The sequence below is a fragment of the Agelaius tricolor genome, unplaced genomic scaffold (genome assembly GCF_023055355.1).
Source record: "Agelaius tricolor isolate 1412-34295 unplaced genomic scaffold, bAgeTri1.0.p SCAF_7, whole genome shotgun sequence".
Lineage (NCBI taxonomy): Eukaryota > Metazoa > Chordata > Aves > Passeriformes > Icteridae > Agelaius > Agelaius tricolor.
This window is the reverse complement of record NW_027269267.1, coordinates 14,178,702-14,202,233: the sequence shown is the minus strand read 5'-3', so window position 1 is coordinate 14,202,233 and position 23,532 is coordinate 14,178,702. Positions and strand designations below refer to the sequence as shown.

General features: G+C 38.4%; 1 protein-coding gene across 3 annotated transcripts in view; it reads right to left on the bottom strand.

Moving 5' to 3' along the window:
- Positions 1-1,690: 1,690 nt before the first annotated feature.
- Positions 1,691-23,532, bottom strand: part of APOO (apolipoprotein O) — a 28,897-nt gene continuing 7,055 nt past the window's right edge. For all 3 annotated transcript variants that reach the window (XM_071430383.1, XM_071430382.1, XM_071430384.1), the window contains exons 4-9: positions 21,498-21,552; positions 20,319-20,414; positions 18,271-18,362; positions 13,162-13,269; positions 5,315-5,410; positions 1,691-2,519 (exon numbers count right to left, since the gene is read on the bottom strand). In XM_071430383.1, coding sequence (XP_071286484.1) covers positions 5,342-5,410; positions 13,162-13,269; positions 18,271-18,362; positions 20,319-20,414; positions 21,498-21,552 — 420 coding nt within the window. In that variant the 3' untranslated portion in view covers positions 1,691-2,519; positions 5,315-5,341. The remainder of the gene's footprint in view (positions 2,520-5,314; positions 5,411-13,161; positions 13,270-18,270; positions 18,363-20,318; positions 20,415-21,497; positions 21,553-23,532) is intronic.

Genomic DNA, 23,532 nt, shown 5'->3' with positions numbered 1-23,532 from the left:
TTTACCTGGGCTAACTGGATTATTCCAGGCTGGTGATGCTCCTTCTAGCAGAGAGGCTTCACTGTCACTTTTGACACGAGACATGCTGCCTACAAGAATCCTCATCCCAATGTAGGGCCATCCTGATGACCTCCAGTTCTACAACCTTCACATGCTGCAGTTCAAATACGGTGTTTTTAAGAGAGAGCACTGCCCCACCTCTGCTGCAGCCAGTGTAGCCAAGGATGCTGAGATCAGAACACTGTTCCAGCTGCATGCAGTCCAGTTACCAAGCCAAAATGCTTCAAGTGGAAGGATGACCCAACATGACACTTGGGTGGGGAATATACCATTTTTAGCCTACACTAATACCCATAGGCACAGTCTGGCAGAAGATAACATATGCATGCACCATTTAGTTCCATGTGTGCACACACACACATATATAGATATCTATAGACACCAGCAGTGGTCAGCTCCTCTCCTGCTCCTCATTAGGAACGTCTGGGCCAAGAGAGTTGAATGTTTACAAACTCTTGGGCTCTTACCAGCATGACACTTTTTTTTATTTCCTGCAGTTATAAAAACCAGAAGACATAAGGAAAGGATTCCAGCTAAGGCTGTCTCTTGCTCACATTTTGGAACCATCTCCTTGTCATGTGTGTATGCAGGTGCTTGAAGGCAGTCATTTCCTGCTAGATAAAAGCATTCCTGTTTGATGTCAATCACTTGGGACATTTTTAAGCAGCAATGTAAATATGCTGAATTAAGACCTGATCAAATGAAAAGCATTTAAGTGATATTTATTTAACCCAGGCTATTAAACATGCACATGTGTATATGTAAACAAAGAACTGAATTACCAAGTAATCACGTCCTTAAATGCCAATGTGGCATATGCCAAATATTGAAATAATATTAAACTGAAAAAAACCAGGCATCTAAAGCTGTATTCCCAATTCTATGGGAGATATTCTCTATGTGATATGAGAACGCATAAATGAAGAACTATCTTAAGGGCAGAAACAAATCTATGCTTGTACCACAGGAGTGGCGTAACAGAGCATTTACTCTCTATTTCCCAAGTTTCCTTTCCACTACTGACAAAAACACTACTTTGATCCTCCCAAGCCTGCTTAAACTATCTTGGCAAGTTTCAAGTAAAAACAAAACCACACACACACACCTCCCAAACCCCATGCAAGAACTCTGCTCCCTGTATCAACATACATCTTTACCAGCCTAAAACAATCATAAAAACATGCACTGAACATGTTGGGAGATACTGGTTTTCTGCCTAAGGCAACCACATGCCTTACTGCCCGTACTAAAAAAGAGTTGGCCTGTTTTACAATGCCCACACAGACTGGCATTCACACTGACAAGGTCTGTTTGTTTTTCTCTAGAAGTCTGTGGAATATGCTCAGCTGGAATACCTAACCATGCAATAACAGGAATACCTAACCATGGAATAACAAAGATGTTTACAAGCATTTTGAATCTGATTTACTTTGCATTTTCTTCCCTGCTCTTTTTAGAAAGTTAATGTATCACACAAACACATATTTCATGTTATCCTTCCCCCATTCCTCATATTCACTGATTAATTAAGGAGCGTTTAAAGCTCACCCACACAGCTTTAAATGCTCTGAGCCACTTGGATTACAGTAACTTGTAATGCATCAAGCCCCAAAAGAGAGACTCATGGAAATGACAGCAAATGATGAAAGGGTTTTATTGTGCAAAGATTTCAAAATGCTGGAAATCCTTTTGTATTTCCCTCCACATCACTTTTTCCTCCCCTCCCCTGGCTGGGAATAAGGAAACAGCCAAGTTATTCTATAGCTGGTTCCCACCACGGTAACATTCTGGCTCCCATTGTGCTGCTCATTCAAGCAAAAACAAGAACAAGCATTAACAGCTCCATTCCCATCCATCCACCAGACAGGAACTCACAGATGCTTCATTACACACCTCCTGCTGGCACTGATGAGGCAGAGGACGTGTATAGAAAGGAGGGGGGACTCAGACAAAACACAAGAGTCATTGTAATTGTTCCCATTCCCAATTCTGTGAGCTCATGTTAGCCAAAACATCCTACTACTTTCAGCTTTCCTCGCTGGTAAAAAATACAGGCACTGTCAACAGCACCTAGAGAACATCTCAGATTATGCAAACATCACATCTGTGAGTTTAAAGAAGACAGGAGGAGGGGAAAAAATGGACCATTTTCTGTAACTGGAATTTTATTTTATATATAAATAATAAAGAGACCGAGGGATTTTGAGACTTGCTACTTGCAATGTTGATCCTGCAATGGGACAAGCATGGGCAGCCTTGAGTGCCACTGCAGAGCAGAGGACAGAGTCTCAGCACTGACCCAAGCACGTGGTGCCCTTTCACAGCAGCCATCCCAGCAGCCTGAGCAGATCATCAGACTGTCCTGAGGCAGAAGGCAGATTAGTCACATTCAAAATGGATTCAGGTGGTTTTCATCTTTTTCTTGGGAAATTGTTGCTCATATCTATATTTTTATTCACCTATAACCAAAGAAAGGGGACAGAGGTTAAGGGGGAGAGGAATGGAGGGAGAAAGCAGAATTAAATTTATCACAGGCCCTTTCATTTTTACAGTGTAATCAAAACGTTTTTCTTTGCTGTGGCAAGTTGATCAAAATCTGTTTGAGGAACATTCTCAACACCAATTTGCTTGCAGTAGAGATATTTAACTCTTCATATTACTGACATTAGAGCACTAATCATCATGTCTGTTCTAGAGGACTCAATTCCCATAGTTGAACTAAATGGAAAGAGAAAAGAGAACACTTCAAACCAAACACCAACTGGAATCTTGTATAATCAACCAACTTTCTCAAAAATAATTCTTTTAAATTCCCATCAAATGCATGTTTTCTTAATCTTACTTACTCTGGAGTAAGACTAGGGCAATTTAACTCAAAGAAATGGAATTACATAAATATAGATCTGGAACAGAGTGAAAATGAGATATGCCATCTTCATGGAAAATCACAAAACCCTGTCACTTCTGTGCAACTCCCAGATACAACAGCTGGATAAAATTAAACATTTTTTTCTTCCACAGTGAGATGTGGTTTGAACTGAAGTTTGCATATCATTTTTGATGGCAAACTATAATAAGGGAGGTGCAGTGCTTCTGGTTTTTGGAATAGAGAAGTATGTTGTTGTTTTCAACCCAATAGGATTTTGTCCTTGGCTGACCATTCACAGTTCAGAGAGCCATGCTGTGGCAAATCATGGAGGAAATAAGATTGTCTTTATTTTAGTAACCACATTCTACTAGGAGTATTCCCAGCAGTTGAAAATGCAGTGAGACTTTCAGGACTGATCTCATCTAGAATAAAAAAATGTGTCTTTTTAAAGATCACAGCAATGTTCTCCAACCTTTGGGATCACCCAAATCCAACAAAACATCTGGACTTGGGTATGCAGTTAAATGACAGGATTTGATTTCAAGCACAAGTAACAAACTGCCACCCCCGCAGAGCAGCTGAACTTGATACTGAATTGAACTTTCACCATCTGGTTGCCCTAGGTCAAAAATCCAGCAGTTCCCTTCATGTGCCTCCTCCAGAAACAACATGAGGTGAAGCATGTAGGTTTCAAAACCAGGAGCACTCAGGTCCTTCAAGTTCCTGGGCAATTTATCTTCACTCTCTTAAAACCTTCCCCAAAGAAAGAAAATGTGCCTGAAGCAAAAGGCTGACATTTCAAAAAGTGAATAAAAAAATTCTATTTATAGCAAGAAATTCTAAAAGAAAATAAAACCTATTTATGGATTTCTGTTTGAACCTTGATATTTGTACAGTGTCACAAACAAAAGTTCAATTTTCTTGGGTTTTTATCATTTAGTAGCTCTGTCCTAGTTGACAAGAAGCACAAGAATATTTCAGTGAATTTTAGAGAGGCTTTTCTTCCTCTCAGTTCTCTTGGGATTCTTTACACAATAATATTCAAAAATCCTTCTATTATTTTTTTAGTATTTATTTTAAATTACTATCTTACAAACTATTTGGAGAACATGTATTCTTAAAGACTTTATATTCATAGCTCTAAAGGGAAAGCTAAGGTACTCAGTACATCAGCCAGTCAACAAGCTCACATTGCTGTTGTGAGAATTAGCAATAGCAATTAAAACACTTGAACATTAAAAACCAGGTTTTCTTTTAGAGCTGCCCATGAAGCAGTGGAATGCTGCTGCTCAGCAGATGGGTGACTCCACCACATCTGCAAACATGTGTGACTGATGCTGGGGCATGGAAAAAAATTGATGCAGTTTGCTAGATCTGGACTCTATTGACACAAGTTGGCAGCAAGGAAAAAAAATAAGATTTTTCTGGTAAATGCAATACTGCATACAAAAATGATGAGGAGTACCTATAATGGCAGGATCACTTTCTGATGAAAAGTAAGTTTTTAACATGATGCAAAAATAATACAGGGCAAAGAGAAGCAAGTAGAAAACATGTTCAGAAGAGACATCCTTTATCAACTGATAACAGAGCAGACATCTGACATTTTGTGCTAAATTACATCCAATTATGTTATAATTATTTGTAATAAGCCTCAAATACAGAGCAATTTTTATCCTGTGAAACCAAACCATCACAAAAATCAAGAGGATGTTTCTGTTTTGCTTTTCTAGAAACTGTAACCATAGGACTTGCTTGAGTTAAGAACACAGCCCTGAGGCCAAGTCAGAACTGGTATCTCAACTCGAGTTTCTGCCTTGGAGAGCCTGGAAAATGCTGCCTTCATTTCCTCCATCTTTTACTCCCAACAGGACTCATTTGGGAGCTGCTTTAACATGAAAGGTCAGGCACATCATGAACTTTTACAGGCTGTAAGGCAGTGCTGTACCCTGGCACTCACAAATCTTTAGAGAAAACTTATCAGCAGGGAAGAGGTTTCTTTCCCAACCCTAATACTTGTGCAAGCATGACAAAAAAGGCAAAGAAATTTTTGGTAAGGAAGGCAGAAATGGGAAGACAAAAAGGAAAATAAAAGGCCAAAACCAACCAACACCACAATCACAAGGCTTTCCTCAATTAATTCAGAACTCTTCAAACAGACATGTATTTACTTGTTATGCTCTAAAGATGAATAATTTCGATTTCTTAATTTGAATAGTGTTAGGGAATGCATATATTCTTGATAAATTTTAGGACAAATAAAATTATCTGTCTGCACTCTCCTAATCATTATGAAGAAAACTACAAGTCAAACTTGAAAATGTTCAGCTTTTCCCAGTTACTCTGCTGCTTAGCCACAAGCTATTAGCAGTCTTTATCCTTTACCTGTCTGATGCCAGGTGATGTAGCATTCTACTTCTGGGTCTGCTCTTTATTTGAAGCAGCATGGACTTCCAGGGGCTTCTCACCCACTGCATCACCCTTGAGGAAGAAAAAAAATATGCACAACATCTCAATTGAGGCAATCCATGATTAATGTTTTTATCAGAACAGAAACCCTCTTCAAAAGCTGAAACAAAAATATCTCACAAAATCAAGTGCTTCATGAGACTAATTCAGTATAATACACTCAAATATGATCTTCTACCAAACACTTTCTAGACTTTAGTCTTCCTGTAGCTAGCCAAGCAATTAAAGGGTTTGAAAGAACAAGTATTTTCAACAGAAGTGCTTTAATTGAATCATTTTGCCTGTATTAATAACAGAGGATGAATACCCATAGAGTAGATGCTATTTTGCATTCTCTGAATTCTGTGTGGACTTATACAATAGATCTCTTTTAGCACATACCCTTTTAGAGGGTGTTCTCACACTTTCCCCAACATTAATGACAGAAATCAAAGAATGAAGAGAAGCTTGTTACAGTGTCTGGTCTATCTATTTGCCAAGATGCTATAACAAACATGCATTTGATTACAGCTTTAAATAGATATCCATTTAAAAATACTTAAAGGGCCACACACATGCCTTGGGGACTGAAGCACATGGAAGGACAAGCTGAGATGAGGATCTGTTCAGACTGGCGAGGACCAGACAAAGGGGAAACCTAATTCCTATCCACAAATTCTTAATGGGCATTTACATATTTGGAAGAGCCACATCCTTCTCAGAGGTTAACATCTAAAGGACAGGGAGAAAAGGACAGAGGAGCATGGCAGATTTCTCTGAGATCAAAGGGCAAAAAATTATAAATGTATCACACCACTGATCACTGGAGCAGGTTTTCCTGACAACTTTCTAAATGTCCACCCCAGGAAATATTCAGCACATGATTATATAAGGCCTGAACCACCCAATCTAATTTTGAAACTGTCTCTGCTTTGAACAGGGGTTGGGGTGAAATAATGAGAGGTGGCACCCACCCTCAATTGTTATTAAATTCTACACATGGAAATTAAATGGCATTTCCTCTTCATTCTAGAAGGCTATTTTTACCAACATGACTTAATTAAAGAGATGATTGGTGACAGCCAACATGGCTTCACTAATGGCAAAGTGTGCCTGACAAATTTGGTGGCCTTTTATAACAGGGTTACAGCAGCGAGGAAGAGTGACTGATGTTGTTTGTGACTTGTGCAAAGTGCTTGACACTGTCCTGCAGGATATGCTTGTCTCTGAGCTGCAGAGACATGGACTTGATGGATGGAGCACTTGGCAGATAAGGAATTGGCTGGATGGTCACACTCAGAGCTGCAGACATCACTGGCTCCTTATTGCAAAAGTTTCACACCTTCTTGGTATTTTCTCGTGGGCAGCTCCTCACAGCACTGACTCTTTCGTCTTCACAAAGCAGCCACTGACTCCAATTCCCTTCTCAACCAGCCACCCCACTCTTTTACAGCTCTCTTCTTCTCACTGGTTACAGCTGTGGCCTGTTAAAGTCAGGCCTGTTCCTAATCTTTGATAGATGGCCCAGCTGCAATAATTGACCCCTCCTTAGGGGTAAGATTACTTTCTACACTATCTTTATTTTCTTATATTCTGTCACCCTATAAGTGGTGCTCCTCAGGGGTCAGTGCTGGGACTGGCACTGACACCTCTGCCAGCAGCAAGGACCCTGGGATTGGGGGCACCCTCAGCAGTCTGCCAACAATCCCCAGCTGTGGTGCTCAAGGTGCTGCAGGGAAGGGATGTCATCCAGAGGCATTTACAGGCTTTAAAGATGGGCCCCTGTGAACCTCAGGAAGTTCAGCAAGGCCAAGTGCAGGGTCCTGCACCTGGGTCAGGACAATCCCAAGCACAAACACAGGCAGGGCAGAGAATGGATTGAGAACAGCCCTGGGGAGGAGGATTTAGGGATGCTGATTGATGAAAAGCTCACCATGACCCAGCAATGTGCCCTTGCAGCTCAGAAACCAACCACATCCTGCTTCCAAAGTAGTGTGGGCAGCAGGTCTGCTTTGCTCCTGGAAGCAAACCAGGAGTGCTGTGTCCAGCTCTGGGGCCTGGGACATAAGAAGGATGGGGACTTGTTGGAGCAAGTCCAGAGGAGGCCAAGGGATCATCAGAGAGTTGGAGCACCTCTTCTACAGAGACAGGCTGAGAGCGTTGGGGTTGTTCAGCCTGGAAAAGAGCAGCTTTGGGAAAACTTCTAGCAGCTCTCCAGTGCCTGAAGGGGGCTACAAGAGAGCTGGAGAGGGACTCTTCAGAAGGGCCTCTAGTGACAGACAAGGGGGAATGGCTTCAAATTGGAAGAGGGCAGGTTTAGATTTGACATCAGGAAGAAATTCTTTGCTGTAGGGGTGGTGAGGCCCTGGAACAGGTTGTCCAGAGAAGCTGTTGATGCCCCATCCCTGGAAGTGTTCAAGACCAGGATGGATGGGGCTCTGAGAAACCTGATCTAGTGGAAGCTGCTCCTGCAGGGCGTTGGAACTAGATTATCTTTAAGATCCCTTCCATCCCAAACTATTCTGTGATTCTATAATACTAAATGTGATGGAAAATGTAGCAAAGGAAGCTAGAAGAGACTGGGAAATATTTCAAAGAATGGGTCAAATTTATATACTACCAGTTAAACATGATAAGGGCACCAAGTCTGTGCAATCCTGCATATGCTGTGATGGAGATATGGACTCAATATATCAAGATTCAATTATGAAGATATTTCTTAAATGTCTTACTCAAAAAATGCCTAGCAAGACCTTTAAAAGGTAATTCTTTCTTTGAAAAATCCATTTTGTTTTGATTACTACCCTGGATATTTCATAGCAGGGGAAATCACATCCACAAACCACACCCATTTCAAAATAATAACCTACTCTGTAATTTGCCTGTACAGGAACTTTTAAGTTATGACATTTTATTAAAATTTACAATGAATAATCTGACTAACGATGCCTCATCTCAGAGTTTACTCAATCCTGAACAAATGAACTAAAAATAAGCTCCTCACAGAGAAGGCTGTGTTTTTCCAGTTTCTTGTTTTAACTTGTAAAAAGTAATTATTGTCTAGGTAAGCTTTTTTTTTTTAATGTCCTGAAAGAGGAAAACAATCTAAAGCAACACACACATGCACAAGGGAAGAGTTGTCTTGCTAAATCCTTTGTTTCTATGAGCTCAAGAGATCTCATCACAGGGCTTGCCTTCAGTATAACTGTTAAACCTGAGTTATTTAATTCAAGCCAATCCACTGATAGACTGTCATTCCTCACACAAAGCCCTTTGCTGAATTAGCAGTTAAGAAGTTTTTACCTCCAACCACTGCATATACCCACAGTGTAAATAGTGAGCCTAAGTGAGACAGCTCGAGCAGTAATGTGAGTTAGCCAGAAAAGGACTCTGTGGCACAGGCACATCATTTTAGAAAAAGGTGCCAAAGTCTTCTAGCACACTCAAAACCAGGTCAGAAGCAAAAGATGTGTTTAGATCAATGACTCAGAAGACAGACTTCCTCTGTGCCACGGTATCCTCTCATAATCAGAAACAGGCACATATTCAAGACAGTCTTTCTGCTTTCTGGCTCAACACAACCACTCCATAACAAATCTGGGTGGCCAGAGGAGGTCACACATCAGAGCTCTATTCCACAGCAGAAGAGGAAATATTTTACATACTTGTGTTTCTGACTGTTTCAAGTGAAAGGTGACTGGTAAGAAATCTCCATAATACATTTATTATCAAATGTTCAATAAATAGGGATTCCTTGGGATAAAAAAAGAAAAAAAGAAATAATTTGAAACTAAAAATAACACTGGCACTAAGGAGACTGTACAGTTTCAGTACATGAGTGATTCAAAACCACCTCAACTTAGCTCACACAGCATCTAACACAGACCTAAACTTAAACAACAAACTTTGCAAAAAACCACCATGATTACTCTGAAAAGTTTCCTTCCATACAAAGAAAAAGCCCCCAAAGCAAACCAGCTAAATGTCAAACCCCCAAACATGAGGTGCCTCCTTCCCTTGCATTACAGTTGAACCAGGTGCAGAAATTTCTGTTGCTACCTCAGAAGTCTTGCAGATGGTCAGACCCTGTTCACTAATCTTAGAAAATACAACTTCAAAAGCGTGATGTAAGATAGGTGTGTATCTTTTGTGCTTATGGAAACTCTTGAAAGGGAAAGTCTGGCCACTAGAAAAAAAACCAAAAAACAAAAACCAACACAGCTGCAAGCTGCAAAACAAAAACAAAGGCTCACCTGGGCTCACAGATTAATAATTTACCTTCTGTCCTCTTTGGTTTGCAATGTATTGCTTGGAATAAAGAGAACATCACTGCCTTACCTTATTCATTCTCCCCCAGTAAATCAGTAACTTCTTCTTCTTTTACTTAAGTTGACCTTGAACTTAATTATCACAAAAATATGAAGTACTTTCAAAAATGTTGCTCTAAGCTGCCCTTAGAGAGATTAACTTTTTGCAGAGTACATTCTTTCTGTCCATCCACTTCTAGCACATTTAAATTCCCCACTGCCCAGACTAAGGATCCACTCCAAAAGAAGTTTGTTTGTATTTCTTACAAGTTTCATATTGTTTTTATTCCTACTACCAAACAATAAAAGGAGGGCATGTGACAGGAAACAGCATTTTCTGCCAGAAGTATAAGTTTACCTTTTAATTGAGATGACCAAACTTTTGCCTGCCTATTCAGAACCCACCAAAGCCAAGCCTAACAAGCATTTTTTGTAGAAGAAGCTTCCTCAGCTGCTTATGTTATGTTTTAAAAGATGACCAAAATACATGTGACTTCAAAACTCTCTTAAAACACAATTCAAGGTTTGTTATGGTCACACTCTGTGATACTGATGGTGAGGCTCCCCAGTCAAAACACTGACACCACAATTTTCAACAGAGATTTCAAGTGAGGAAGGTTCTGGTCCACAATTTCCTTGACACTTGTTTTAAGCAAGTACAGGAAATCAGCCAAAGCTGAGCCCTCTTTGCACCTGAAGACATTTTGTAACCAGCCAGTGCTTAATAAAATACCCAGAGACTGCCATAGAGATACATTTTAAATATATGTATATATAAATATAAAATACATGTATATAGTTTACATGTGTAATAAGAACATATGGGTTTAAAAACTGTATGTATCATGTATTGCTAAGTCACTGGTGGTGTCCATCAGCACACCAGACAGGAATGCAAACCAAGTAATATGCCATAAAAGTTTCTCAGGCTCTGAAGCTGAGAGGGAAATTAGTTTTCTGTGAGATTACATTACTAGTTGGGCCAAGTGGGAAAGAGCAAACACAAGAAGAAAGGAACAGGGGCTGAAAGAAGGGTGTACTTAGAGCTGTAGTGCTGTTCTGCTTTTACACAATTTGGCCTCTTCACTAAAAACAAGGGGTGCCCAATTCAGTGCTGCTGGAAGAGAATCCAAAATTGTTAAAAATACAGCAAAAGTCTTTGAATGGTATAGAGACAAGATAAAGTGAGAACTAAGAGAAGAAAACTATTTTTCTATGTGCTTCAGTTTCAGCAGAGAGATTTTATCCTGACATCCTGAAGAGCTCCATCATTCAACAGCATATTAAAAACATTTATCTGCCTCACATGCTCTGTGGAGGGGCTGCAGCCACAATGTTTTGAAATGGAGGCACAGAAGGTCCCAGAATTCATCTTTCTTGGCAGAACTCGGAATTCAGTTGATATGACCTCAATTTGGCACAGGATTTTGTTTCATAAAACCTTCAGAAAATTAACATACCACATTTATTTTAATGACATATTGCTGCACAAACATGAAGTTATGAACAGCTGTGGTACCTATGACTATCAAAAAAATTATGAGCAACATAACAAATTAACAGAAGCCAAGAAGAGCCACCCATATACTGCTTGACTATTTGCAAGAATCCTTTGTGTAGCAACAGGAAAATGCTGGAGTAAATGTCACAAAAACAAAAATAAGGTCTTTTGCTCTGGCATAGTTTCATGAAATGGGTTACATCTGCTGCAACAACAACTCAAGAGTCACATTTAGACCTGTCTTCACTAGTTCAGGAATCTAGCTGCCTAGAATGACAGTAAGAAATACATATACAAAAGCAACCAAATTCTTCCACAAGGTTGTCAAATTAAAACTGAAGACACAGAATCTATCCTACAATGCTTTGCCAATTTTTTTGTATATGATAGTTAAAAGCATTTTCTTCCATGATGCTTCTGTATGAGTAAAAGCCTCCAATAAAAAAAAATGGAATTTAAACAGAAATTCTTCTGCTTGAAAAATTGATACTGATTTGGTGGTGCTAATAATCTGTATGATTATTTCCATCTGGAACAAACCTAAACCAAACCCATCTCTACCCACCCAGATTCTCAACTGTGTGTTTTGTATGGTTTCCCTGGCCAAAGGAAACTTCAGGGCGAACTTCTTCCATTAGAATCACTTCTCAGTCCCCATTCTAGACAAGAGCATGTGACTTCTTACAGCTGCTGCTCAGCCTCTCTGCAGAGCAGGGAGACAGGAGCCTCTCCTGAGGAACTCTGAGGACACAGCCCCAGCAGGGCTGTTTGCCTCAGTGGTAATGGGAAATGCAAGCAGTTTCATCAAGTGACCAAGTACTTCTTCTTCATTTGAGTCACAGGGGTTTTGGACCTTGTCTAATCCATCACAGCAGCAGCAGCAGCTCACACAGACAGCACTTGAACAATGACATGAACTTTTGCAGAACACCCATCCATGAGCATTTTGCTCCTTTGTGCAAGTAACATGTTTTGGCAACTAAGGGGTGTGATTTAAAGATTTTGCAAGGAGGAAGAGAAGGAAGTGTGTTTACTTAGTGGTCTCTGAAATGCTGCAGGCTGTTTGTTTTTCTGCTGAGGTAGCAAGTGCTTGAATAAGCCTTATAGCAAAATGAAAGTGCCAAAAGTTTTTGCCTTCCAATAACAACCACGTGTTCCCTTTTGAAAGCCTGGGACACAATAAAAGAAAAACTTCAGCTTTTTTTACTAATGCTGTCAGTTTGTCTTTCTGAAATATTTTAACATTGCCTCTTTTTTGAGGTTTTTTTTGAAAGCCTAGGTTTTAGGAAAGCTACAGGACAATTAACAAACCTTTGTTTATTCAAGTTCATTTACTGAAGTGCCTTGGGCCAATACAGGGTAAGTATCCATTGATGAAAGTCTTCACTCTCAGAAGACTCAGCAACTGCCAGGACATGTGAAGATTTCCCCAGCCCAGCTTGTTTTTGAACTAGTCCTACAGCCAGCCTCAGCAAGGGAACTTGGTCCCATCCCCGTGGTCTATCCAAGTGCAATTTTGTCTCCAAAACACCTCTCTCCCAGTCACACTGAGTTTAGAAGTGAATTTAAAACAACAGAAGCTTTACATAACACACATGAACTTTTCTTTCTTTAAGCAGCAGCTAAAAAAAAAAAACACCTTAAAACCTTATAGGCTTTCTTAGGCACACATTTAATAAACATGTTCAGTTCTCCAGTCTCTCACAATATGCTTCACTAAGCCATGTACATATATTTCCTAGAATTCTGTTTGCTTATCTGTATCAGATTATACTAAAGGAAGCTTCCAAACAGGATTTTTGAAAGTTTAGCTTGAAGTAAGCCTAATGTTTTTCTATAGCTTAGAAAGAGAGAATGAAAAATTTCTCTTCAGAAATAAACGCCAAGTCACAGTGGAACAAAACCACTGTTGTTTGTAATTTTTTTTCTGAAAAGACATTGGTATGTTCAGAAATCAAGTTCCTCAAACTTCTTACCTTATCACCTCTTTCCCCTGATTTCTTCTTCTTAGGAGTATCCTTCCAAAGAGCTTCTACAGCAATATATCCTTGAAGACTCCAGTCATACAGCTGTGTGCCAGCAACCTTTGAAACAGAAGTTTTTAGAAAGCATGAACTTAATAATCTGGGGAATATTGCCTTGCTTCTTATTTAAGTGGAAAAAGTCTCATAACACAAGATGTTTAACTCCTCCCACCCAAGCTCACAATGTACAGAATTAATAAACATCTTGGAAAATAATGTCCCATGAGGAATAAGAAAAAATAATGTGCTAAAAACCTGTCTGAGGACTACCTGAATATGCATCTGTACAAACAGGAGTGGAATGATTCGGTGTGGAAACAATCCCTGTTTTCTTAGTATTTGACATTCAACATAATTAACATATGCAAAGTATTTCTTATTTTGACCATACCCATTTCAAAGACCCTACTGAGGGTTGTCAGCAATTGCTTGCAATTTTAGATTTTCTTCTTATTTGTTTTTCAGAACTTGCTGATAGATGAATGTTATGAATAACCAGCTGTCAACTCCCAAAACAGTACACAGCTAGGAAAGACTGTGTTTGCTATATTACACCAACAAGTATTTTATGACAGGGAAAGGCCCAAAGTCTAATAAAACAGTATCCCTTGCCCCTTTTGTGACATGGAATTGTAACATTTATAGTACCCTTTAAAAGTAAAGAGTGTTAGCTTTTTATGGCCAGGCTCAGGTCTATACTGACTCTCATATCAGTGTCTGTTTCTGTAAGAGGAATAGCAAAAAGGACAATTTGTCCAACTAAACTGCTATTAAACTAAAAAAAGCTTATGAAATCAAGAACTAAGAAGGTATTTCCCTATCTCCTACAGCAGGCAAAGCCACAAAAAGCAAACTGAGAACAGGGCAAGTATAAATATTTCTAAAACAATTTTCTGATATTTCTGAAAAAGCTTCTGAACTACATTTTTTAGTTTCTTCCAGTCTCCATCAATTCACTGTTCAGAGACTTCCTGAGCCAGAGGTGATTTTTATGCGTGTAAAGAGGCCCAAGGAATTTCCCTTCTCTGAACTTTTTGCATGGAGTTCAAGGGGAAGTGCAGATTTTTAGCATCCCTGTGCCAAGTGGTTCCACTGCTGGGTACACGTGGTGTGAGGAGCCACTTCCCCTTGTTTGTCTGATCTGTAATCAGCAAGGCTGGTTACAGCAGTCACTACACAATGGTACAAGGATGTGCTTCTGGGCAGACACCATGTGCTTGCTACCTTACAAAGGAGGCTATTGAATAACTAGAATTAAAAGAAAACAAACCCAAATCAGCAACTACACTTTCAAATCACAACTAAATCCAAAATGTAGGCTGTCTTAAATACAAAGTATCCTTTTTGTCACCATATCTGACCAATGATTTTGGTTTAAACAAGTTCATTGGATGCACTCAGTTTTCTCTACAGCTGAAAGTGATAAGAGTCATCAGAAAAAAGCACATCAAGTGAACCAGTTAAATCTCCAAAACTGCTCAATCTAAGTATTTCAGGTATAGAGAGCTATTTTATTTTTCAGTATCATAACTGTTCATTCTCCAGCATCTAGCACTTCAACAAACTAGCTGGCTCATCTGGAAAGATGGTAGTCCCTAGTGCAAACAGTACAAACCTACCACTAAAAAAATCTGAAAAATAATCACAATAAACAAAGTGCTGGTTTTGTCTGCAATATCACTGAAGACACAGCTACCAACATAAAATGAGAAAAAACAACTGTCCTTAAGCTATATTTTTGTTTCTGCTTAAAAATACTCCATTGAAATATTTAAAACCACACAAAATGCCCAACAGTACAAACTTTAAAATATTCTTATAGTCATATAAGGAGTCATATGACCAAGTGATTTATGAATTGCATTAGATGAGAAACTGGTCATTCATGTTGCTGGATTAAGTAGCTACATCACAAGGTACAGCAACCCAGACAGTTTAGTCTGCCAAAACCAACCAATGTTTCACCATGGCAAAAACCTTCCAAGAGCCAGGACCCACAAACACTTCCACGGCTGAAAAATGCAGTTCCAGGCAGACTGGAAGTGCAAGCTGCAATGTCAACATGCTAAAATACCATTGCTGCTGAATGCAGCACTGTAAGTGGGTTTGTATGCTAAAGTTTGAACAAACAAGTTCAAAAGTCAGATTGAGTGGCTCTCAACAGGGATTCTGAAAGTTTGAGGTGGCCATGGGCCACCAACACCCACACTGGGCACTCCTGGGGTGGCACCAGTGCTCTCCAAGGCCTAAGGTGGCACACAGCACCCTGAGCATGCATTACTGGCCACACTGGATGTCACACAGAATCACACATGCAGAGCCTTGATTAGCAGTTCTTTATCTATATACTGAAACTACAAACTGAGAATGCATTGGTTTTCCTACACTTACAAAGTGCCAATTCATGGACATTCAGCAGCAACCATGGATGAAGAGACCCCAGGTCCTGCTTTCCAGCTCACAGCTCCTGGAGCCGTGTCCTGCTCTCAGCTGTGCCAGCACAGCTGTTCATGCCTTATAGATGAACCCAGCAAGGAACAAGGTACAGGTTCAAAAGACACAGAAATAATGTGGTTTGCTGTCAAAGAAACAAAGCTCTACTGGGAAGCTTTTCTTTCTTTCAAGAAGAATGAAAGCATAACACACAATACTTTAGTAAATTTGAAAGGTTCTAATAACAAAGGACAAAGTTTAATTCCAATTATAGAGTTATTTAAATAACTGCATAATGGAAAGTTCTTTCCAGCTGGAATATAAGCCACAGTAAATACAAAGTATTTTGAGTATATTATGATTAGCTGGAAAGCAATACCATTTCAAAACACTAAGGAAGGTTCCACCAGAATAAAATAAGCTTTAGTATTAAATTCAGTTCCCTACCACATATACAGTCTGATCTTTTGTTCAAAGTTATTAAAAGTATAGTAATACTGGCAGTGAGGAAATAAATCCCTTACAAATTTGTGATCTATTATTTATTAGATTATTTCCTAAAGCAGGGGAAAAATAATAGTCTATGAATTTCTTCCATCTTCAGTTAGATGATTAGTGTCTGAAAACTCCCTGCTACCAATGATGAACTCTGTTGCTACAACTTCAATTAGGAATTCATACATCTTAATTAAAGAAAAATTTTTACCTAAGATGAATTAAGTGTTGAACCTCAATTACAAATACATTTTGCTGTGTTTATTTCCAACTCTCCACTATAAAGTCTTAAATAAAAGTGGGACAGAAACAAAACCCCCACAAATTAAAAAAAAAAACCAAAAACAACACAATACCCAGTGAAGGGAATTATACAAGTGTAAAAGAAAAAGCAGTGATGAAGTACTTAAGTATGGAAGAAAAATAAAAAGAACATAACATAAAAAATAATTTAAATTTATGTTAAAGAATATTTTCTATATTGTTTCATCAACTTGGCAAGTGAGCTTTGTACTGCAGGCATTCCTTTCTAGGTTTACAGACATTTTTGAAAGGCGTATGAAACATTTAAAAATAATTAATAGAGAGGAAAGTGTTTCCAATTTCAGATTAAAGCCTAAAAATTATGGATGATATGCTTAAAACTTTGCTTTTTTAAGAAAAGAAAGCAGAAGATAGATTAGAGGAACCAAAACAGTATCTAGGATATTACTCTCCCCACAGAAGTTTCCAAATTCAGGTCTACTGTCCTGACCAAGTCAACAAAGCTAAACCCATTCCAATCTCCTATCAGATTTTTCATTACAGTCAAACTAAGAACTGTGAATTAATCAAAGAGCAACCATGCACTTCAAAGTTCTCATAAAATAAACTAAGTATTGTGAAGCTGTTAGCACCAAATCCATAGTTAAGCCTGAACTGAGCTTCTTTAAAAACAGTAACATCAGTTTGAACAGCGTTCAATCACTTCCCACTTCACTGTTCAGAAGGCAAGCAGAATTTTAATACACAGTTTCCAACAGAAATGTCTAAGCTTCTTAAATTTTGATGGGTCTTTTTCCTGCCACTTGCATAATTTTCACTCTCTGAGAATAAGCCAAGAGAATTATCTGTATTTAGAGCATCTGAATCCTGGAAGCAGTAAAAAAAGATTCCATCAAAGATCAGAGTACCACCATGCTGGTGGAGCTCAAACTCAGCAGTTTTGATCTCCCTAAGTCAATGACCTTTCAGCTTTTAAAGAACATGCTATGTTCTTGAGAATATCATATACCATTCTGACATCTCAGGGTTATTCACAAGTGGCCAGTAACTAGATAGCAAATTTACCAAAGGCTGAAATATAAAGAATTTCTGAAGGATGCAAGTATGTGCACTGTGAGTGGTTAAAAGCTGGATATGAAACACAATGTGGTGGAGAACTGAGGAATGTGCCAGTACTAAGTGTGGACAGCAAGGCACATCTAACATCACTAGCAAGGCACTGATCTAACATCAGTAAGGGCTGTGGAATTCTGTGGTCTCCTCAGTTCTTTCTCTCACAGGAAACTCATTTCAGCAACTGCAAGTTAACATGTTTCTTGTGTGCCTGAAACAACAAATCCATAAATAGGGAAGGCATCCAGTAAGTTAGCAGCAGAACTCTTACCCTCTTCCAGAATGTGCATGCTATCTTTCTTAAACCCCCAACAAAAAAAAAAAGCAGAAAATGTCAATAACATTTCTCTCAAAATGTTATGATGACTTGTCTATAGAAAATCTTTTTCTTTCTTTCAAACACTGTTTTCATTTGCTCACAAGATATTTCATGTTTCCTTGGTATTGTAAGTAAACACACAAACTGTACTCAGCATAATTATGTTAATTTAGTATTACATGAGGTTAGAGATTTTGAAAGGAAATAGCATTCCTCTAACTGAAGACACTACTGCAGAGGTTAGAAAAAAAAAATTACTAAAAGGAACATGTCTGATTATCTTTCAGCCCAGACTGCATCTGTTTTGACAAAATAACAGTAATTTTGTTAATTGCCACTGACATGGCTTTTTAAACATGGATGACCAGTTAATCTGAAGCTAGGAGGCAACAATCAAAGTAAGAGACACTTCTGCAAAGAAAGGAATTATCACTGACCTTTGCAATAGCCACCGCTTGCTGAGGGTAATACATGGAGGTAGCCATACCCATGAGAGCTGCAGGATACACCAACTTCTTTATTTTTGAGCCTGTTTTGTAACAACAAATCAAAACCCACAAACCATTGTTAGAGTATATGTTAGCCAAGTCAGCTGAATGCCCCTATTTTGTTTATAAACAATTTTCTTAAATACATTTTAGTGTATTTTCTTTTCCATCCTACCAGTTCCTTAAGAAACATAATCACTCTGATCAGTAGGAGACTCCCTAACAGTTTACTAAACTTTGAAAGCTTCACTAAGATCATATCTTAGATTGGTTGTGCACATAAAATCCTTTGGACAGAAACTGCTGACCAGGTCTGGGACTAGGACTGGATATATCCAGTCTCCTCTGAGTAGGAGTCTATAAGGAAAGTCTCTAAATCCGGTGACTCAAGAGGAGGATCCTCCCCAGACAGGTCTGTCTGACCCTGTCCTCTATGCACAAACTGATCAAGTCACCATCAAATGCTTTCAAACCATTGCTTTATTTCAATAAACACATTGCTGCTGCTCTCGTACAAGTGAAGTGCATCACTCCATCTGCAACGTGAGTTAAAACTAATTATCTCTAATGGCATTTTAAACCAAGCTGGATGACTGCACAATATTCACATGATTAAACTTTGAATACCATATTTTCTACTTAGTGAGCAGCTGTGCATATTCAAGTGTTATGATTAGATCTGGAGGATTTTATCTGTACCTTCCAAGAGGGCAATTTCTTCACAAAGACCAAAGGAAGGAAGAATATGACGAAGAATATGAGGAAGAATATGAAGAATGCTACTTTCAGTAGCATCAAAATTAAGGGTCACTTCCTTCTATGGTTTGCATATGTATTTTTTCTGGAAATAACAGTCATATTTTAAACTATTACCAGAAAAAAAAAGTTTTAAAATTATGGCTCTCATCCTAAAAGATTCACAAATTTAACATTTTTAGTATGAGGTATTTTCATTTTCATTAAACTTAGGATCCTCTAATCTTCCAATTCCAGTCCCAAGACTGCACTTCCTCCTCTCCCCTCACTTTGCTACAGTCATAAATGATGGAAGCTGATCTCATTCATGATCACACTTCTTGAGAAGCAGGAATACAAAGAAAAAGAACTTCAAACAGGGAAGTTACCTTGATTTCATTAGAAAAAATACACAAGGAAAAAAAGTGAAGTACTGCTTTCATCAGCTTCACTGGAAAATTAAATAGTTGGAGGTGCACTTCTAATTTCTACACAGCCAAGCACACACTTCCAGTGCAACACATTCAGGCCCCACAAAGATTTATTTTTGTCCAAACCATGTCCTCACTGGTATTTAAATTCTACAGTTTTAAAGTTCTGTTACCTACATTTCACTGCATTAAGAATATCTTAATGTAAGCACAAAATACTTCTTCATACTTAACATTTCTTAGATTAATGCTTCTATTTATGAAGGCATGAGCATTTTTTCAGTAAGTGTGATGAAATTAACTGTGTCATTTTTCTGTAGTGCAGGTATTTACAGCACACTCACAGTTCACCAATCTATTTGCTGAATCACCATCTGCAGCATCTTTGCACGTCAACACACAATACTTTGAAAAAACTTGAATATATCCCTAATTGGACACATACCATAGTTCAGGAACATCTGCATTTTACCATAACTCATTCCACAGTTGTTTTGTACAGTAACAGATGTGATGAAGAACTTCAATAATTAAAAATATTTTTAGGCTAAAGGATACCAAAACAGTCCTCTGACATTTTTGTTATACTAAAATACTACTGGGAAAAATGGAAGACTAGATTTTAGTAACAAATACAGCAATGATAAAATAATAATTGTTGGTTATTAAACACCTTTTCCATGCAGTTTCTTTATAAGGAATAGTGCAGAAACATGCTTGTAACAGTTAATTCAGATCTCCTTGTCACAACTAAAAACTAGTACCCTAAAACCCACAAAAAATTACTTATCCAAAATTGTAACTTAACCAGTCCAAATGGTTCCCACTTACCTCTAGCAAGAAACAATCCAATAATTCCAGCAAAACTTATCACACCAAGCCTTGGATAGAATCCAGCAGGCGGTTTTTGGAGAAATTCATAGCCCTCTGAAAAGAAGCCAGAACAAAGTGCTTTAATGTAATGTGAAAGTGTTTTTGTGATAAGGAATCATCAATACACGCTGGCAATTGTTACAAAACACAAAGAGTTATCAAAACACATTTAACTATCATGCTCATTTTAGATATGCTGGCAAAAAATTCAAAGCCTTTGAGTTCTTCTCTGGTGACACATGAATGAAACTGAATATTGTATTGTATTCACCAATTTTCATAGGAGCTTTGCCTTTGCTCCTGGGCCATCTGTTTTGTTTTGCTCTTTGCATCTCAATCGTGTCTTTTCCAAATTAGTGATAAAAACTTTGGCAAAATGGAATTTCACAGTTACACTTTAACAATAACTAGTTTCAGTAAAATACTGTACAAAAACCAAACCAGAGAACAATGGAAAGACACAACAAAAACAAAGTGCACTCTAAGATGGGAGTCCGGAGGGGGAATGGAAAACTATAGAAAATCTTCCATGCTAACAAGTTCAGAAGACTGAAACTGCTAAGTTTAAAGAAAAGAGGTGCAGTATCTGAAATGAGCTCTACAAAGAATCCATGCTCAGTCCTGGTAAGCCCATGTGTGAGAGGATGCTCCCAAAAATAAAAACAAATTAAAATTATTTTGGATTAATTCAAAATTCTTAGGAGATCCATGGAAGCAAACCAAAATGAAAAGGCTAAACATTACAAACAAAAGACCTAATGCTTGCAACAAATAATAAACTCTACAGGAGGTTTCAGCTACTAAGCTGAGTCAAGCAAATACTGCTGGAGGCTGGGTCAAGCAAATACTGCTGGCTGGGAATAAATTGTGAGGGGTTTTCCCCTTCTCTTCCTGCATAATTAATTTTTAGTGACATTGATAAACATAAGTGCTGGTCTCAGATTTTAATTGCTTAGAAATTTAGTGTCATAAGTGACCCACAAAGGAAATTCAAACAGATACACAATGGAAATAAATTAGTCTTAAATGCATTAGAGATTATACATACAATGATGCTTAATGGAATTCTCTGTAAACTGAAGATATAGTACAGTCCTGCATTTTAAATTGCTAGTTAAGAAAACTAAGCTGATTTACCTCTACCATGCTCAACAGCTTTTTCTAACTTGGGCACAGCTTTGGCATAAAGATCCTAAAAAAAAAAGAGAACGAGGGTAAATAGATACCAAGTAAGTAAAATATTAACTATAGACTGTAACTGAGCTGACAAAGAAAGGAGAAATAAAAACAACAAGAAAGAAAAAAGTGATGGGTCCCTAAAATAACTTTTATTCCCACTTCCACCCATCATTTATAGGGCTATGCTTGCTCAATGTTACATTTAGCATAACTTACAGATTTTTCTCAAAGGACTCTTTGGAGAGAGATAAAATACAGTACTTCAAAACACAGACATCAATCTCAGTATTTTATTGACATCAGGCACCTGAAACTCAGAATTATCTTGGGTTTCTCAGTGTATACAGGTATTGCAAAAATACTTGAGGTGATGCAAAGAAAAGAAGAAAGGGGTATGTGACTCATTCTGCAAGGTGATAAATTCCACTTTCCAGGAGACTGTCTTACACTAACAACACTGCATTTGGAAGTGACTTGGAAAATTAGATGTTCATAGATGTCCAAAGCAAATCAAAGACACTGCATCAACCCCACAGACCAGTTCTACATTTTTTTCAGACTGAGAATATTCAGGAAATAAAAAGAAAGCACACTGCCTTTTATCCAAATAGAAAAAAAAAAATCTCAAAAAGAACCCTGCTAATTGTTATTTACACTAATAATGCTTCAGAGGAACAGTGTAAGGCTGTATACAAATTAGGGAACAAATAATTAAACATATATGCCCAAAGCTGAAGCAGAGAATAGTCTTACAATTCTACCTGAACTGCACCTGTGCAGAAGTGAAAGCATTTGTTTAGGATATTGTATGGGGATATCTTTAGAACTTTCATCTCCTCACTGGCAAGACTGATGTAGAAAAACCCACCCAGCATGAAAATGAAAAATTGTTAGCACGTGACACACAACGTAACTTTAAATGGATGTTAGTCTTATTAAAAGACAATTTAAGAAGAACTGGCTCTAAAGATCCCAAAGACAAAGTCTGATCTTCTGTCATAACTGAAATATAACTGGCTCATTTCTGCATCTGAGGTTTGAGCTGCATTTCCACTACAGTTAAATAATTTTGGAAAAGTAAAATGGATATACAAACATAACCAATTTCATTCTGATTATCCTGGGTTATCTGTTTGATTTTAAAGACAACTGAGACACACCTAAATACTATTTTCTTCAACACAGCAGGGATGGGCAGGGGGTGTAAAATCAAAGCTACCTCTGACCAGAGTTAAGCAATATTACCCCAAACCCATAAAGTTTACATGCCCACTTCATAAAATGAGTCAGTAAACCACTGCCAGGAAATGGCTTCTTGTGTGTGAGCAGAAGAGCACATCTTATGTCAATGATCACCAGACAGACAAAAAAAATAAAACCAACAGGATGACAACAGGTCAGCGAGACATCAAGCACAGTTAAAGGCCAACTTCCTCTCCAATTTCACTCTCAGTTAGGGTTACCACAGGCAACCAAGCCAACCCATGTACTCAGGAGCCAGAGCTCTGACTATCCTGTGAAAACCCCTTCCCCTGCCAAACTGCAGCCAGGGCTCCTGCTGGGGGCACTTGAAACACCAGACTGAGGAACCCTGAAAAAATGTTTCAGTCCTGTTAAAGGCAGCACCACACAGAACTTCCAGGCAGAAAGGACACCCCAGTCTGAATCTGAACAGCTTGAACAGCTTTCAGTGGAGAGCTGGGCACACAGCTGGCAGCTCAAGCAGATTCACAACAGGCAGAGGGCAAAGCACAGAACCACCCACAGCTGCCCAGAGACAGCACAGGGCAAGGATTCCCTCACTTCAAAATAAGCCTCAACATTTCCTGGGCAGGAAAGAGCAAGAAAGCTCTCCCGGGGCTTTGCAATCTAACACCAAGAATTTAGGCCTTGATCACAAAAATCTTGGTTTTCCTCTCCACTACAGAGCCTATATTTGTATTTAATGACTATTTACTCTAAACTTACTACCTAATAAAATATATATGAGAAA